Source organism: Chrysemys picta, chromosome 9 (assembly GCF_011386835.1).
Source record: "Chrysemys picta bellii isolate R12L10 chromosome 9, ASM1138683v2, whole genome shotgun sequence".
Classification (NCBI taxonomy): Eukaryota; Metazoa; Chordata; order Testudines; family Emydidae; genus Chrysemys; species Chrysemys picta.
In genome coordinates this window covers 47,173,678-47,193,569 of record NC_088799.1, presented here as the reverse complement: position 1 = coordinate 47,193,569, position 19,892 = coordinate 47,173,678, and the positions used below count along the sequence as shown (strand labels likewise).

The window sequence follows — 19,892 nt, the reverse complement described above, 5'->3', positions numbered from 1 at the left end:
AAAAAATCTTACAGCAAGAAGGCGTATATATAAGTTATTCATTACAAATACTGCTGTTTGTATTCTATTGGGACAAAATTATTCATTTGGCCAACAAAACTTATTTCAATACATGGGTTAAAAATGCTTCTTATGATTTTATGATGAACAGTTTAGACAACCCTCGCCCCAAAATAATTAAGTGCTATAACTTGTTGGACGTTCCACTGATCTTCAACTGAGAGGGGACAGAGTTCTGTAGAGGCTTCACAGCTAGTGCAAAACCAGCCTCAAGGGCCACAAAGAAACTTAATTAGTTCTGTCCCAGCCTCCCCATCTAAGTAATAAGGAACTGACATCTTCAAGATGAAGCTGTATTCTGCACCCTAACTAGCAATTATTGGTAGGCCAGAAAAACTTTTACTATTCTTTGAAGAAAGGAAGCAGGCCCATTAGGTAAGGAAAATAGAATGAAAGAGTTGGGGAGGAAGTATATAATAGAAGAGAAAAGGTTTGGTACATCCCCAACCCTTCTGTCTAGCCATAAAGAAAGTGAGGGTATTAGCAACTACTCTGGACCTGCTTGTCACATCTCTGAAAGTTGTGACTCAAGTTGAGAACCCATGATCTAGGAGTACATGTTCAATAACAGTGTAAACCAGCTGGGCAAAGCCAGACGGGTCCATCTAAACTTAGAAGGAAAGGAGGATAGGGAGGAAGGGGACTAACCAGTGTATGGGGAGGACTGTTTGTATGAACAAGTAATTATGTCACATATTCTATTTAAATCGTGTGCTCTCTGGGGCATTGCCACAGCATGCAATTTCAGGATTCTACAATTTTAAAGTGGGTGGGGGGGGGGGGGAAGAGGGGTCAATAAGATGACCATCAGATCTGCTGAGTGTTTCCAGTGCCAATATAAAGGCTCAATGGCTAACACACATCCTTCTATTGTTATGGTGCTATCAGAGGGAGCTTAGCAGCTATGGTAGTCTTTCCACTAGACCTTCCCATCCTGTTTATGTGAAATTTTGCATGTTTGAGGAGTACAAGAGACTCTTCCACACTTTAGATGCATGCCTTGATTAGATCACATTCAAATCAAATGATTGTATGTTAAAATAATCCACAAGTGCACACCCCTCTCCGAAGAACTCCACCAAAAGCTCCCCAATCTCTCACCTAAGCACCCACTGATCCCCAGTGTCTGGTGGAAGTGTGTATTTCCTCCAGACATTGATATGGTTATCATAAAAAGAATCAAAACACAAGTTCCTGCTGTGATCATTTGAATGTTTGCTCCTTAGGTTGCATGTTCAAATGTACCTTTGTAAGTAATTAGCATAGTTAAATACACTAGCGCATTTCTTTACTCCTAAAATAAAATGCAAGAACAAAGTTAAAAGAACAGTGATGTTAATGCTTTTAACAGTTAATGTTAGTGCAGGGGTAGTGCACTTAAACAGAAAGGTCAGAAAATTCAAACGTTAAGGTTCTCACAGTAGTATCAACTTTTGGAAATAGACAATTTAAAATTTGGTAAGGGCCTCTACACATTCTAGTGTATCCGTGGGATAATGCATGAGGGGAAGCAAGAATGACAACTCTTTACGGGCTTTTTTTAGTTCCCCAGTATGCATGTAGTTTTGGAGGTAACTAATGACTTAGAAAACTTCTGTTTTCACTAGTTCTGAGGAGAAGACTTGCTCTCTGTTTATCAGGACTCATTACTACATGTTAATATATGTCTTCATAAGTGAAGAACATACCTGGGAACCTTTTACTCTCCAATTGTGAAGATCTCCTATAAAGACTTACTTTGTCATTTACGGAAAGAAAAACAGCTTATACTATGAAAAAAAGTATAGCTAAGTATAGATCAGGACTTTAACTATAAACTCCTATTTTCAGATGCTTACAAATTCCCTAAGAAATTCACCCATGGACTGAAATTCCTTTGTTTGGCCTCATCCCAAAGACAGATTTTTTCCCTACAGAAAGTTTGAGGAAAATCCCTTCAGCTGTTTTCTGGAGTGAAAAAAACATCCAGAATGTTGAGCTTTTTTTTTGTACACCAATAATGCAAAGAGCTAGAAAAGCCTTCTAAACTTGGCATAAAGACAATCCTTATGGGGTTTAAAAACAAAAACAAAAACGCTACAGGGAATTGAAAAAATTTATGAGTGTGCTAAGATTTTAGCAGATTGTTGTCCCCTTTATATCATCATGATGTGGTATCCCAGACAGACATGAAGGACAAAGACTGTGAATGTCTTAGTACATGTGTTCTCAACAGAAAGCCCCCTAACACTTACTTGTGACCTATGTCCTTTCCAGGGCCGGCTCTAGGACTTTTGCCGCCCAAAGCAAAAACAATTTTGGCCACCCCCCCCCCCCCCACACACACATTTAATTACCCCACCCCTGGCCCGCCTCAACTCCGCCCCTTCCCCAAATCCCCAGCCCTGCTCTCAAGCCTGGGAGGGAGAAAAGCGCCGCCGCGCCGCGGCCACTCGGAGTCTCCCCCTCCCTCCCAGGTTTGAGAGCCTGGGAGGGAGGGCGAGTAGCAGCGCGAATCAGCTGTTTCGCGCGCCGTGGCAGCAGCAGCGGAGGTGAGCTAGAGCGGCCGGGGGCACATTTTTAGGGGCGGCATTCTGGCGCCGGCCATGCCGCCCCTAAAAATGTGCCACCCCAAGCACCAGCTTGTTTTGCTGGTGCCTAGAGCCGGCCCTGGTCCTTTCCATACTCTTAAATGGGAGGTTCTGTTACCTCAGCAGTAGAGGTCTTGGTATGAAAATGTTTGAAAGCCACTGTCTTAACTGTGCAACATTTTTAACAAATCTGTGAGCCTTCTACTGTTCCTTACAACGTATAAAGACAGCTTTAAACTTTTAAAGAATTTTTCACTTTAGCAAAAATCAGGAAGCTCAAGACTTAATATTAACAGTAACTTTTGGTGGGCTGAACAGGTGACAGCAAAAACACTGAACCCTCAGTGCATTTTTCTCAGCTCTTTCCTCACCTCTCAGTTGAGCTTTGGAAAAGCTGCATCTTAAGTTATAGCCTGTTTGGATGTCACCATCCCACTCCAGTCTTCTAAAGCAGCGTTTTTCAACCTTTCCAGACTAATGTACCCCTTTCACGAGTCCAATTTGCCTTGCATACCAAGTTTCACCTCACTTAAACTCTCCAGATGCCCAGCTCTGAAGGCAGTGCCGCTGTCAGCAGCACCACAGAAGAAAGGGTGGCAATACCATACTGTGCCATCCTTACTTCTGCGCTGCCTTCAGAGCTGGACAGCTGGAGAGCAATGGCTTTTGGCTGGGGCACTCATGTTGTTTGTGGCATGGGAAGACTAATTTAAAAATCCTGCTCCCCTGGCATTTTCTGAAGAAGAGTCTTCCATGGTGTTCCTTTTCTCCACAACTCTACCCCACCTTTGCTCATAGAAGCCTGGAAGTTCACAACTAGAGCTGTTTGGAGGGTTTTTGACTAAAATGCTTTTTTCTATTAAAAAAGTTACCTACCTCTCGTAACTCTTGTTCTTCAAGATGTGTTGCACATGTCCATTCCAACTTAGGTGTGTGAGCGCCCCGAGCTCAGCCATGGGAGACTATTCCCCTATGGGTATCCGTCGGCTCAGCTCTGGCGCCCCCTGGTGTCGCACACTCATAAAGCCGGTATAAGGGGCCCTGTCAAGCCTCTACTCCTCAGTGTCTCCTTACCGACCACTCCAAGAGTGAGGCCAGTGGGTGGGTTTTGGAATGGACATGCGCAATATATCTCAGAGAACAGTTACGAGCGGTAGGTAACTGTTTTTTCTTCATTGAGTGCTTGCACGTGTCCATTCCAACTTAGGTGTCTTGCACGCAGTAATAACAGAGGTGGGCTCGAAGTTCAAGGACAAGCTGCCTGTAGAACTGCTCGGCCAAAGCGGGAGTTATCTCTGTGCGTGGAGAACATGTGCACTGATGACCAGGTTGCTGCTCCACACATGTCCTGCACTGGAACTTGAGCTACGAAGGCCACTGAAGAGGCTTAGGACCTTGTAGAGTGGGCAGTAAGTTCTGGCAGAGGGGGAACGGCTGCGCAGTCATAGCATGCTCATATGCAAGAAGTGATCCAGGACGAAATCCTCTGGGAAGAGACGGGAAGCCCTTTCATTCTGTCTGCTATTGCTATGAAGAGCTGTGGTGATTTATGGAATGGTCTGGTCCTTTCAATATAAAAGGCCAGAGTCCATCTGACGTCCAAGGAATGTAGGTGCTGCTCTTCCCCAGTTGCATGAGGTTTAGGGTAAAAGACTGGCCGAAAGATTGGTTGGTTTCAGTGGAATACAACCTTTGGAAGGAATTTAGGGTGCGGCCGAAGCTGTACTTTGTCCTTAAAGAAAACTGTATAGGGTGGCTCTGCCGTAAGGACTCAGAGTTTAAAAACCCTTCTGGCCAAAGTAATCGCCATCAGAAAGGCTGTTTTCCATGAAAGATGCAGGAATGATCACGTTGCCATTGGTTCAAACGGTGGTCCTATCAGTTTTGAGAGGACGAGGTTCAAATCCCATGGGGGAAGCGGTTCCCTCATTTGAGGGAATGCCTTCTCCAGACCTTTGAGGAAACGAACTACCATTTCATGTGAGAACACTGACCTATTATCGACCTTAGGGTGGTCCGTCAGGTGGTCCTAGATGGTTGAAATGGTTAGGCCCTGTTCTTTCAAAGATAGGCAGTAGTCCAAGATGAGTTGAATCGAAGGTTGCATCGGTGGAACCCCATGACCAGATGACTAGAAGGAAAATGTTTCCACTTTGCATTGTAAGTTGACCTCATGGAAACCTTCCTGCTGCACAGGAGAATTTTCCAGACCTGCTTTGAACAAGCCTGCTCATCGGGATTCAGCCACGAAAATACCATGCCATCAGATGGAAAGAGCTCAGGTTCGGGTGGAGCAACCAACCGTGGTCCTGCAAGATTAGGTCTGGGTACAACAGAAGCTCTATCGGGGTCTCGCAAGAGGGGTGAACGAGTGAGGTGTACCAATGTTACCTGGGCTATGCTGGTGCTATCAGGATGACTCGAGCTCGGTCCTGCTTGATCTTTGTCAACACCTTGTGCATCAGCGGAATGGGTGGAAAGGTGTAGAACAGGCGACGCAACAGCTCAGCAGAAGCGCATCTGTCATTGAGCCTGGCCTCTGGCCCCTCAGAGAGCAGAACTGCTGGCTCTTTCTGTTGGAACATGTGGCAAAGAGATCTAGGTGGGGGAAAGCCCCATCTGCGGACGATGCTCATTGTGACATCCAGATGCAGGGATCACTTGTGGTGAGTGCAGAAGGATCTGCTGAAGCTGGAGGGTGTATCTGACCTCCACTGTGTTTAAGACCCAGCGGTCAGAAGTGACCTGTTTCCAGGCCTCAAGGAAGTGGGAAAGAGAACTGGAAAAAATAGGGGTAATTGGATCACATGAGAGTGGAACTGGTATACTGTCCTCAACAAACCCACCAGAACGAATGCTTTGAGGCACCTGAAAGGCGAGGGGCCAGCTGAGAGAGCCCCGCCGAGGAGGAAGGTGGACAGGGCCGGCACCCAGAGCCTCTATTCCTTTGTCTCCTCTGGTTGCATCTCTGGTGAGAATAGAAACCGCCAAACTGCTGAGGCCTATATGGTCTCCTGGGCTGAGACTGCAAACCAGGGATTTCAGAGTTGCTTTGGTGTTCTTAAAACCGAGGAGCCTAGTGTCGGTTTGTCCCAAAAAAACGAGGGCCCTTTGAACGGTAGGTCTTCCACCACTTGCTGGACTTCTTGCTGGAACCCTGACGCTTGCAACCACAAGCTCCTATGCATAGTGACTGCTGTGGCCACAGATCTGGCTGCTCAGTCCACAGCATCAAGGGCTGCCTGTAAGGAAGCTCTGGTAATTGTCTTGCCCTCCTCCACCAGGCCTGAGAACTCCTGCTAGTTTTCCTGGGGAAGCCTATCCTTAAACTTAGTCATCTCTTCCCACTTTACGGTCATAGTGACCCAACAATGCCTGCTGGTTCGCTATGCGCAGTTGGAGTCCTCCTGTAGCATAGGCTTTCCTTCCCATAAGGTCCATATTTTTTGGCTCCTTTGTCTTTGGAGTTGACCCCGTGTTGCCTTGACAGTCCTCCTTGTTAGCAGTCGCTACAACGACAGACTGAGGCAGGGTATGGAAAAATAAAAACTCTCATCCCTTGGCCAGCACAAAGTACTTTATCTCGGTTCTCTTAGCCGTGGGAGGGATGGATGCTGGGTTTTGTCAGAGGATCTTTATTGGGCCCAAAATGGAGCTCTGCGAGGAGAGGGCTACCCTTGCTGGGGCTGTGATTGTCAGAATGCCCAGAAAGCCATCAGATGGTTCGCTAACGACCTCTGCCTGGAGACCCAAGTTAAATGCCACCTGCTTAAGTAAGTCCTGATGGGCTCTCAGGTCATCCTGGGGAGGAGAAGATCCTGTAAGCTTTAACTTGTCCTCTGGTGAGGACAAGAAGGCGGCATGAGCTGCTGTCCCAGAGTCCAGGGGAATCTCCTCCTGGCCAGCTTGCAACTGCTGACAGGTATTGGTACCCACTTCGGTACTGTGATGTGTTGCGGATTCAGTACTGGGTCCAGCGTCAACGGCAGGGTTCAGCTCAGGAATGTCTTGGTGTGTCCCTTGTCTCTGACATCGCCGAATAGGAGCGCCTCGAGCTGGTACCATGGCCCCGGGGAAACCCCCCCAGGTTCCAAAAGGACCATTGTAATGATGCTGGTCCCCCTGATGTCAGAGATGGGTGTAGGGAGCAATCATGGTGCCGGTACCTTGAGATGTCAGAACCTGAATCTGAACCCAAAGACAAGGAAGAACCAGATGACTGAAGTCACCACGGCCTTGCCAATCCTCCCAGTGCCGGGAACCAGTGCCGCGGGGACATCTCCAGTGAGGTAGTAAACGGAGGCTTTCCCCTAGAAGCAGGTCTTGAGATTGGCCTGAAAGTGGTGTGTTAGGAGCTGCTAGGTAGCACAGGCAGTGCCGCTACGGGTGCCTTAGGGGGGACTCAGTACCAGCAGAGTCATCAAGTCTTTAGCGGCAGCATATGCCTCTGGGGTCGATGGTACCGCAGTCTTACGTTCGGTACCAGGCAGGGGAGTAACGCCTCACCCCTGGGTGTTTGCGGTGCCAGTGGTAACACTGGAGGCTGCTGCAGCGCCAGTGAGGGAGAGCGGCCCTGTATGGATCTCGCATTATTCCTATCTGCCTGCTTGTCCGTCCTTGGTGCTGGGAAACTAGTCTTCTTCCAATGTCTTCTGTGACTCTTCCTAGGCACAGGCGAGGAAAAGTGGTGCCGCGAGCTCTTAGGGGCGGGCGGTGCGCTCTGTACGGACGCAGATGTACTCGCTGCCAAGTCAGACCTCGGCTCCAAGGCGGGCCTCAGTGCTGCCTGCATGAGGAGGACTTTTAATCTTGCTGCTTGGTCCTTTTGTGACTATGGCTTGAAATTGCAGCAGATCTGGCAGCAATCTTTCCTGTGCCCCTCACCCAAACACTTAAGTTGTCTTAAGTGCAGGTCTCTGGTTGGCATAGGCTTTGCACAGGAAGATCACTGTTTAAACCCTGGCGACCGAGGCATGCCCCAGTATAGAGGAGAGATGGACTGCCTTTCCCAACAGAGAGAAATCCTAGTTACTACTCTAAACTATCTACACTTAACACACTATGTGAACTAATAAAACTATTTACAGAATTCTCAATTAGGAAACCACAAACACACTTTGCCAAGGCAAAGGGGGGGAAGCTCCAACAGCTGCCACAGGTTGTAAGAAGGAAATGAGGAGCAGAGGCTCGGCGGGGGCCCTTTATACCAGCGCTATGAGCGTGTGACACCAGGGGATGCCAGAGCCAACTGATACCACTAGGGGAAAAGTCTCAGATGGCTGTGCTCAGAGCACTTGCACACCTAAGTTGGAATAGACATGTGCAAGCACTCTAAGACGAATATGCTGTTTCAAACATACATACATTTCAGGGAGATTTCAACGTTTTCCAACAGGAAGATTTCCGGAATCCAGGGTGGGCTCTCCAGTCATTTAGAGACCTAAATTGAAAGCATGATCTTTTCAATCCAAACCATTTTGAAAAAACATTTGAAAGGTTTGGTTTCATTTCACACTGGAAAGAAAAAAATCAGAACTTTGAAAGCGGTCACAAAACAGAATTGTCATCCTCTAACCAACTCTATTCACAACATAGAATACCGTTTGCATAAATTCTGTCCAAATGAACATTAATACAGTAGCTCAGAACTCATCTTTCCTCTGGCCTCAGCCACCTAAATCAAGAAGCTCTTACTGGGCAGTGGAAGATGTAACTACCTATGTCCTTGAGCAAAGTGCAATCTTTTTTTTTGCTCAAGAAAGAGCTGAGTTGTTAGGCATCTTCCCCATCTTCTATATCAGCCCATCCAGAAAAGGGTTCAAGCACAAAGCACCTCTATTCATAGAGAATGAATGATCCAGGTACTTGTCAACTTTGTCTCTTGAAGATACATGAACATGGAGAAAATCAAAATCAGTGGTGTTAGCCAAACCTTGGAGAAACCGGAACAAAAGGCTAGAATCTCTAAGGCAGGGTCACTTATCTCCTGCAGAAATACACTTGGTCTGATGAGTTTCCAGACTCATATGTGGAAACTAATGCACACCAAAATGTCAACCCCCTTGATCCCATACAAGCTTTGAGAGGTGCACTGGTGGGGGAGATTCAGAAGTTAATGCTGTCACAGTAACTGACACTGACTACACTGAGACCACAAGCATGGATAGGTTCAATGCCAACATCAAATGTCAAGATTGGCACCAAGTATGAAATAGATTGGGACACTGAGGTTCTTCCATCAGCACCAAAAGCTCTGACCTAAGTGACAAAAATGGTACCAGTATCTTTGAGCAAAGACAGTTGAACTTGAAATGATTCAAGCACAGATGCAAATATACACTGTTGCCATCTAGGGTCATCCAGATCACTTTCTGTTACTGAGCATGAGTGGACTGTGTGCAAGCTTTGATGGAAAGCTGTCTGAAGTGAAGTAGTGCATCAAAAGACTGCTGTTTTTAACTCATCACCTCCTGCACATGGCACTCTGGTAGCTTCATTCAGCAAGAAGTTGGAAACCAGGAACATGACTTAACACGTTGAAACCTTGACACAATGAGACAAGTGCAAGCTGTTGAACATCACAGACCACTTCATGGCAGCCAGGTTAGTGGGGCTGATGGATCTGAAGAGTCGCTGGGTCTACGTAGATGGTTGAGGCCAACACTAAGTACCATTTTTCTCTCACCTTAGGCTTTCACTTTGAGGACATATCCTAAGCACTCTGGGCCATCTTCAAGGACTGCTCTAGTGGAAACCTACAGGAGACACTTTAGGTGTTTCTGCCATTGTCTAACAAACAGCCTTAGGTGATGTGCCCATACAAGCGTCTCACTCAGAAATTGATGCTCTTCTAAGAATACAATGCAGCACTTATGCCTGTCCATGAGTGACACTTTATGCTACATGTGCATTTCTTGAATTTGCTGAGCTTCCTTCCTTCCTATTGAGACAACGACAATAACAAACTTGAAAGAGCTATAAAAGTAAAAAAAATAAAATGCTGCAGCAATGAAAAAAGCTTTGACACAAGTAGTCAATGAAGTAATTCATGATATGTCACATAATGAGATATTGAATGCTAAAATTTGAAAAGCAAGACTCCTACGGTTCCAACTGCTAAAGCATTCAAAGCATCTCAGAGAAGCTTAGCGTAAACCTCAAAGAGGAATGTCCTGCAAAGCTAAAATGAAGCATCAAATGTATGTAAATCAAAACCAACACTGTGCCTAGGCCCATCAAAAACTGGCTCAACTGAGCACAGAAGCATATGAATACCAAATTGATAGTCCAAACAAAAGCAGAAAAAAATACCATGGTCCCAGTGTGTCAGGGCCAACTAAACCAAACACCACAAACAGTTTTTTAAAAATATTAAATTTTATTGGGACTGAGGGTACACTTCTGTTCAAACCAAGCACAATCAGCAGAGATGGAGCATGAATGGTAATCTGATGCATAGCTCCAACAAAGAGGTCTTTAGCTGACCGAGGTCAAGATAAATCTTATAAAGAAAGTTTTAGAAGGACCTGAGTCAATCCCAATTCATCAGCAAGTTAGAGGGTGAGGGTGAGAATGGATATTTGCTCAGTTATCAGTGACTCAGAAGGATAAAAATCATAGAGCTCGAATTCCCAGCCTGTCTCATTCTGGAGAATCAAGAGCCAAAAGTATGATTCCTGTAAAGTTGGCATTTTTGAAGAAAAATATAAAAATATTATTTAAATACCTCTGAAGAATACTGTGTGGGTAAATTTTAAATGTTACCATAAGAATCTTAACTTTCCATTTCCAACCCTTTTAAAATATATAACCTTCATGTGATTTTTATAGTTAATTTATAACAAAAGTATAGATGTATTGTGTATTGATTCACCTACTTTTCCCAATAGGATTGGGGATCATGTCCTCAACCAAGTTTTATATCTTTATACTATTGGGGGGGGGGGGGGGGGGGAGGGGCGAAAGAGGGGTGTCCTGGAATTTTCTTGTACTTCTCAAAAAGAACAAACTGCTTTTATGCTACAAAACAGCCTGGACCTATCACATAGGAGCTAAAGATCCAAAAGTGAATATATATTATAAATACAAGAACAATTACTGCATATAGTTTTCATACTGAAAGACTGTGGGTCTTTTAGTACTTAAATTTTAAAAACAAAAGTACTTTCCCTCCTATGAATTACCAAACTAATGCTGAATAATTAAAACAAAGCATTTATTAAAGGATAGCCATGTCTTCCAAACAGGGTCAATCATAAGACTTAAGTGGCATGTGTAATAACCTTTTGATCCAATTAGGGTTGCCAACTCCCCAGGAATTAAAGATTATGTCATGTGATGAAACCTCCAGGAATACGTCCAACCAAAATTGGCAATCCTAGATCCAACGTGTTGTGCATTAAACATCTGCTGGAACACTGGACAGGCCCATCATTATATAGCTTAAATGACAACTGGATAATACTTTTAGTTTAAAAACAAACAAAAAATACATAAAAGTATTAACAAACTTAAGTAGATACTATGTAAATTTTACATAGTGCAGCATAACTAGGATACATGGAATGACAGAATTGAAAGCTTTTTAGCTATTCAGTTCCTTTACTACATAATCTACCATTGTCAATCCTGGAGCCTGTGAAAATCTATATAGCAGCCATCTAAACAGTGTCTATTGAAACAGAGCAATTCTAGAGAAAAATGTTTATAGAATGTTTCCAGAGAAGACTCCCCCTGAACTAGATCAATCCTCCGAAGAAATTCCAGACATTTTAAAATGGAATTATATAGAAAGTTTCCAAAAGGTGTAAGATTTAAAACAAACTCATTCCTGAAAAATCTTTTGGAATGCTGAATTTGATCTTCAGCTGGAATAATCACAACAGCTATCGGTATTTGGGAGCAGAATTTACATACAGGATATAGGGTAACATACACTCCAGTCCCCTAACTGGGTTTCCCTTTTGTGTGTTGCTGAAAGGGGATTAAAAGGACTGTTTCAAATAAAAATATTTTTGAAAGGAAAGAAAACATAAGACTTTAAGGTAGCTTACACAGTAGTTACTACAAAAATGAGCAATTAAAAAAATAAAAACAAAACCACTTGAGAACTAAGAGAATCTTAGTATTGGTAGGTGAATCGGGTGTTGAGAGGAGACACTGTGAGCAAGAGTCGGAATGTATCATTTTAAAAGCAAATCAGTCTCCCTAAAATATAATTTAAGTTTAGAAGCTCCTTCACTGGAGGTTTTCAAAAAGAGGCCAGCTAGACATCCATCTTGGATGGTTTAGACACAACAAATCCTGCATCTTGGCAGAGGGGTAGTCTATATAATCCTTGCAGTCCTCTTCTAACCCTATAGTTCTATGATTCTAAGTTGATCCTTATTTTTGTGATAATTAGCAGAATATCTGTATTGGCCAGCAATTCAACGGGGCTGGACTGATTATTTTATTAAAACTACAGGAGTGTTCTCTGGCTACAAAGATGGGTCACAAGAACAGTGGAAATATACTTTTATAGAAACAAGCCAGAAAAGCCACTAGAACGTCAAGATCCTATCTCAGTACCACAATCGGCTGAGGCTGTAAATAAACAGCCGCACAAGAACACCTGCATTCTAGTGCAGAGGTCCTCAAACTGTGGGGTGCACTTCACTAGGGGGGCACGGAAGAACATTCCGGGAGGGCACAGCTGGGGCCTGAGCCATCCCCCATTGGAGATGGAGCGCCACTCTGCACTGCTCCTGGCCCCAGCTGCTGGCCCGTGCCTGGAGCCCTGGCTGCTGCCCCAGCGCCTGGCCTCCAGCTACGGCCCCAGTCTCGTCTCCCTTAATCCTGTCCATGTCCCCCCTCCCAGAGCCGCGGTTCCGCTTCCCAGTTGTTCAAAATTTCCATTTAATGGTAGGAATTGAACCACCAATTAAGTCTTTTGGAATTTGGACAAAGGGCATACTGAGGGCTTATCTACACTTACAGCGGTGCAGCTTGCAGCACTTAGTGACGACACTACCTATGCCAACAGGAGTTTCCAACAGCGTAGATATTCCTCCTCCCCAAGAGGCATTAGCTATATTGATCGGAGAAGCCTGCCCATCGACACAGTACTGTCTATACTGGGGGTTAGGTTGATATAACTAGGTCACTCTGGGCTGTGGATTTTCCAACACTCATAAGATAGGCAAGTACTTTTATTATGTAGCAGAATCACAGAGGAGTAAACTGAAGCACACAGATATTAGGAGGTTTGTCCAAAGCTACATAGCAAGTCAGTGCAGAACTGGGAACAAAACTGAAGAATAATTGTTCCCAACTGCCTCTCAATTACTAGACTGCATTTCCTCCAAAAGCCAATAAGGAATGCTGCTGCCCTGTCGAGGAAATAAAACCAATCACATAAATGAAACGAAGTCTTTCAGAAATTAAACTGTAAAAAGAATCAGAAACTTAGAATGAAGCTCCAAGAGATTTTACAACCTAAAGCAGATCCAGAAGCAGAATATATTGATTGGAAAAAGCTGAGTTCTTCAGAGTTGTTTCAATAGGACTACTTATGGAATGAGGTATTACTCAACAAAAGGGCAGCAGACCCAGCCTCTTATTGTTTCCAAACTTGTGAGCATATGAAAATATTACAACGTTTTATCACTACTGCATTGAGTTCCAGTACGTACACATGCTACTTTTTTTTTGGTGTGGAATGGGAACTCCCAGATTACTTTCTTATGCCTGACTGGGAAATTCAACTTCTCCCCCAGTCAAAGCAAAGGCATTAAAGATATGAGCAAAAGGCATTTCCTTATAGTAATTTATAAAATTGGAAGAAGCCATAGTGACTTATAAACTCTGAATAATCATACTAGAACAGAGTTTAAAAAACTATGGTGGCTTATAATCACCCAAGTTACTATATGAAAAAGCCTTTGGGAGAAAAAATGAATTTATCATTCTATTTCATAGACGGATACAGGAGAGAAATCCAAGAATACCCATCTCCTTTTAAACTTTCCCTATCAATCCCTACATCACTGGCCTTCTGCACAAACCAGCTTTCAGAGGACTTATTTTAAACCAGGCAACCTCAAAAATCCTTGGAATACATCACTAGCCTGGGACAATGGTACCTGGAATGTGAACCTTCACCTCTCCCAAACAGCTATCCATAAACACAGGGGGGAAATGGGAGACTAAATATACCCAGAATGATAACCAGAAGCTCTTGCTCTGAGACAGGTGGGGCCAACCTGTGGCTTCAAAAGTTAATATACGGCTCCTTATATAGGCACCAACTCTGGGGCTGGAGCTACAGGCGCCAACTTTCCAATGTGCCAGGGGGTGCTCATTGCTCAGACCCTGTCCCCACTCTATCCTGCCCCATCCCCTGCTATGCCCTCGCTCCTCCCACTCCCTTGCCGAGCCTCCTGCATGTCATGAAACAGCTGATCAGGAGGTGTGGGGAGTGAGGGGGAGGCACTGAATGGCGGAGCTGCTGGTGGCTGGGAGGCACTGGGAACCGGGGGTGAGGAGCTCATGGGGGGCTGCTGATGTATTACTTTGGCTCTTTGGCAATGTACATTAGTAAATTCTGGCTCCTTCTCAGGGTCAGGTTGGCCACCCCTGCTCTAAGACAATTATACAGTATTAACACAGAAGGTTAGGTGTGCCAGGAGTCTCTGAAAGCAGACAAGGTTTTGAGGAATTTGTTACTGCAAATTTTATGGTGATATGAATACAAGATTCACCAAGACCTGGCATAACAAAACACTATGAAAGCTTTTTAAAAAAAAAAAAAATTAGGAAAGCACAACATAGTAAGTCTGCATTTACACACAATCCTTTTGGATCTTTGTTAAAGTGCATCTTATTACAATGCTTTTTCATGACGACTCACCACTTCTGGGAAGGGTGCCGGACAGATTTGCAACTTTAGGAGGAGCTGGTTATTTTCTACATACTACAGTACTGCATTGCAACTGCTATCAAAAAGTGAAATATGAAAAAGGAGTTAAGTGTAGTGAATATGATTAAAAGTAAATTTAAAAAAAACTAAGTTTGAAATGAGAATTGCTGTTCTGTTTGAATGTTGAATTCTGATGAACCTTGTTACTAAGATAAGCTTTGGAATACATTTGCAGAGTATGTATGAAGAGCGTATATACATTTCTCAGGCCAACACTTATGGGACACTTACATCAAAAGCAAAACACAACCCAGAATCAAACACAGCAAGGTGGCTCAATTTTTAATATAGTACAAAGGCAAAAGTGCTCAATATATTGCCTATTTCATTCTGGATGTGAATTATAGCTCTGAAAGCTTTAGACCAGTGGAAAAGTTATTTTTCTTGTCTGCTTGTGGCTTTAAGGATAAAAAGATTAGGGTTCAAAACAAATGACTGCATCCCCCAGTGCACAATTCATCCAATTCTGGATAGCAGTCTTTGGGCATTCCTGATTGGTTTTAGGTCAACTGCATTTTAGGTGTCTTTCTCAAAAGTCCCTGTAACTGTATAATCTTGCTTAAAGAGAACTAGAATAAGAGATTGATTAAAGTACTCAAAGCTACTGTTTGTATTCATTATTTACAATACTATGGTATGTTCTGGCAACGTAAGTGCAGAGCCAAGCAATAGTCACCCAGAATATTCTGAGTCTTCTTTGGATCAAAGACCAGTAATTTAACTGGCCAATATATTTAGTAACAGAGCTGGACTTCAGCTCTTTCCAATGCTTGCAACTTACAATTTCTTCCTGTTATATTACATAACTAACAACAGTATGTATTTTATCCACTAGATACAATGGGCCAAATCTCTCTCTCAAGTACACAAGCACAATCCCACTGATTTCAATAGGTAGAAAAAGGAAGAAAATTTGGCCCAATATGAACTTTAATATTACTATCAATTGTGTTATATACGAAGGCTCTCGATTTTAAGTAGACAATTATAATATAACTAGTATATTTAAGAAAAATGGTGTATCCTAACCTATGATTTCTGTTCATACTGTTGTGTATAATTTAGAATGGCATGTTTACTACAAATGGGATTTAAACACCTTCCTTGCCCCATTAGCTCGAGCCCAACATCCTGGGATTCAAGCCCTCTCAGTAAAGTCAATGGCTAGCTACCTTAGTCTCCTAGAAAATAAAACAACACCAGAAGTTTATTACATATAATTTTTGCACACCCATTTCAGATGGAACAAGTGTTCCTACAAAAATGTGAACATGTAAGCTGTCACAGAGAAAAGAGGTGTTAGAAGCACAAATCCTTGATTTGTGAGTCATAACAAAACCTTTAGACCAAAGACTTATTTTTGTTTCACCTGCCCTAACAGAAATGCCTTTAGAAAAGCCTAAAAAATGCTCTCATGCAAGACAATTTATTGACTTTCCATACAATTTTCTTTCCTCACTTAAAAATTATCAAAAACTGTATAAAACTGTTTATGTATGAACAAGGGCTTGACTCCAATCCAGTCTATTTTAACTTCCTACTTGATCCTGTCATGTTTTCATATTGACAAATTTGTAACATCACAACTATTACTAAGGTGAAATGTTGTTTGTACCACTGTTCTTATTTCAAGTTCTTTCCAACGTGAAATCTCCTTCAAGATAAATTTCTTATCAGTGACATACAAAGCAAAAAAAGAAGCTTTTGTCCTTTTTACTTCTTTATGATGTAGATTAGAATATAAGCTTGAAACTATTTTTTTAGAAACCAAACGAGTTTCGAATGTTAAAAAATAAGTTAAGTCTTGTCAGCCCTGAAAGACTACAGTAATTGAAGAAATGGCAAGACAATGACATCAAAAGAATGAAAGCTGAGCAATTGAGGCTAAAAGGATTGAGTCAGGCTTTTTTCTTTAATTCGGTCCTTTTTACAACTTAAAGCAAAATAAGGCACAAAGAGGTCACCCTAACTTCTACATTTGTGTTTTTCCATTTGACAACTGCTAATTGCCCATGTTTCTAATGAAACCAAAATAATAATGGTTCTTTGACTACCTTCAGTGATGACACAACATCTTTCTCTAGAATTCCTCAAACCCCGTCTTCTCATCTCTCTCTCTCTCCTCCCCTCCCGCAACTGAAGGTCAGTCCATCGGCACCACTCCCAACCTGGCTAGAATTGTTCCCAAAGAGCAATATCAAGCATTTCCTCCCCTAATGGGGATGAACAAACTTGGTCACTTCCCCAGTGAGCAAAAGCATTAAGTCAATAGAGTATCATCATCTTATACCAGAGATGAGCCTGACTTTGTTGTACTCTCTGGCCCTGCTAATCTAGAAGCAAACTAGAAATGTGCTACAGCAGCATGGTAGTGCATTGTGCAAGATCCTCAGGCTGGTTTTGAAATAGTTTGATTAGCTTGCTGCTGCAGAATCAGCAGGAAGAACTTGTTATTGACATTTGGCCTCTCAGATAATGGATTTTTTATGTACAGTCTGATAATGAAGTGTTGGGAGTCTTCTATTTTTTATAAACAGATATTCATAAGCTGGAGGATAGTGTAATATTTTAAGAATCAAATTTTGGGCCTAAACTACATCAGAGCATCCCCTTAATTGTGTTGAACTTCAATGGCATTAGTATTAACCAGAATACTTGAAGAACGGTTTGTGTAAGAACAGGAAGGATACCATCATTCTTGATCAAACAATATATACAGACATAACTGGACAGGTCAAAGCGTGAGAGGTGTATTGATATCAGTTAGTCTTAATTAAATCCTTTTAGGATTCTAATTTGCAAACAGCCCTCTGCAACTTTACTTGCTGAAAACTTTTAAGTGAATACAAATCTTTTAAGACAACCATCATAGTAGGGGGGATGCGTATGTTCTAAAATCTGTACTTGATTGAAAATTTTTCAGGCAATCATCCTAAATAATACTTTAAAACTTCAATATGGGGCAGAAGAGAAAGGAAGGTTTGGAGCAAGAACGCCCATATTACATCTCTCTCTACTGAGGACATGTAACAGGCTCTCATATAGTCCTTTAATCAGATATACAGCACAGGGCACCAGAAAAATCCAGCTTGCACTCCTGAATGAAGAGATCGCATTTTCCACCGCTTTTAGAAAGGTTTTTTGTTCCGCAAGCAAAAGTAAAGGTTCTCTCAAGAATCCATGTGCTATTATGTCAGGTGGTGAAAATCTGGCAATACTGCTGATTTACATAAAGTCAGTAAAAAAGGAGTGTATTGTACATACACTATATGGACAGTGACGGTACAATCCCTATTCTCTCTATACAACTATTTTGCTATATATAAATATGATGGGTTTCACTCTGACAATTTTATAGTGTATTTAAAAATGAAACTATATCTAGAATGTACACACAATCCCAATCTCTAAGTAAATGAAACAACAGAAGGAAATACAGTACAAGTATCATTATATACTGGCCTGAAATTCTTAAGTCATTTGTTCCCTTGGCCTAAGAGACCTCTATGCAGAAGAACAGAGATGATAGGGAAAGAGTAGTGAAATGAATGCAAGACCTACACACTGGACTGAACTCTGCACGGATGTAATCGCTCCCCCCTTATACAATACAACTGAATAGTTAATGTGATTGCATGGAATATACATCAGTACAGAATTTGATCTTTTGTACAGCAGATAGCACAATGGTCCCCAACCTGATTGGTGCCTCTAGAGAGCTGTAATACCAACAATATGCCATAGAAATCTGTTTGTCAACTCCTGAAAGGAACAGAAACTCCTGCAGTGATGTTTCTGATGGAAAAATCATGAAAGCAAGACTATATTGAAATACTAGGCTTCAACAGTAGTGAGGGTTCAAAGGGATAATATAACAGTAAAAATCAGAATAGAGTCCAAGAGAAGCAGCGAATATTCTCTTTTGTAAAATGGTGCAAGTCCAAGTGTGATATATAAGGTTTTTTAAACCTCTGCATTGGCAAATGTCAAATGAGTTCAGGCACCTAGGCCAAGAGTTCCAGTGTTTTGTTAAAGTCATCTTCCTTGCAGACTGTCTGCATGCCGACATCCCATTCATATCTCGTGACATGACAGCTATGTTAATACAGCCCTTAATGATATTTCATCCTGTTACATCTACTATATCACACTGGTCCAATATATGAACATTAGCAGATGAACTCGGAAAATTAAGTGGCATCTTCGGAAAGAAAGGAATAGTTTATATAGGCTATTACTACTAAACAAGGTTGCAGAAAGAGGTAGAAAGCTCCTGAACTGTATCTAATGGAAAGGATTCATAAGTGTCCTCTCACAGACACTACTTCTGAACTGAGAAGCCAAGACATTTAACACGTGCAGAGTGTGGTGTGATCAAAACTTAGTGTTTTTTGTTCACCTAGTTATGTTCCACACAGATAAGGAGTAACTGACTTGCCTTAGAATAAATTAGAGTCAAATGAGTGTTTTCAAAGTTACTTCTCTGAAAAACAGCACATTCTGCATGACAATGTGTGTACTCTGAAGCAAATGTTGTCACAGTTACTAAGCACTGATGAAAGATTAGGAATATATTTGCCTTCCTAACAGCTGCTTCTGCCAACACCAGGATTAGGAAAGCATCTTTATACCAAACTCCAAAATCTAAAGAGTTTAAACAGGTGGTAAACATGGGTAATGTAAATCTGAAAAGCTGTCTGGACACTGGGATATATGAGAAACAGTGGCCAACTGAAGTATCCGTTTTCCTTGTGGTATTATCTGTCTGGAGGATTTAAGGTAGGGATGTCATAGGAAAAATGGAGACGAGCTGATATTTCTGTATTGTGAACACTTAATTACAAAAAGGTTTCCCCCTCTTGAAATATCCCAATCAGTACTATTTGCACACATACCTCGAAGAATTCTCTCCTCATGGCAACGTAGAAAGTCCCAGATTCTAACAGTGCCGTCGTCAGAGCATGTAGCAAATTTATTATCCGTGGGTGAGAAACTGTTACATGAAGACACACAGCAGGGGAAAGAAGTCAGCATTTAACAGATTATCTATGCTTCGCAGACAGGGCAAAATTAAATTGTAAGGTGTTATACATTGAAAGAGGCATTTGAACATAAGGGCCACTAATTAAACATGGTGTCTGCCATTTGACACATTTCCATCAGAAGACTTTGAATTTAGTTTAGGATTTACTTCTGCATTTTGATCCCCAGTCAAGTGGAAAAATCCAGAATTTATATTTAGCACTATCCTACCTATGACTGTACACAGCAGCACCTTCTCTGCGAGACCAGCAGCAACACGA

The 19,892-nt window shown here is 42.3% G+C and overlaps 1 protein-coding gene across 7 annotated transcripts in view; it reads right to left on the bottom strand.

The window, feature by feature from the left end:
* The window catches only part of WDR33 (WD repeat domain 33), a 99,791-nt gene that overhangs the window by 38,638 nt on the left and 41,261 nt on the right, over positions 1-19,892 (bottom strand). For 6 of the 7 annotated variants that reach the window (XM_005286403.5, XM_065556097.1, XM_065556098.1 and 3 more), the window contains exon 7: positions 19,485-19,582. In XM_005286403.5, coding sequence (XP_005286460.1) covers positions 19,485-19,582 — 98 coding nt within the window. Of the gene's footprint in view, positions 1-12,818; positions 13,001-19,484; positions 19,583-19,892 lie in introns of those variants that run through there. The other variant, XM_065556099.1, reaches the window with a different exon arrangement.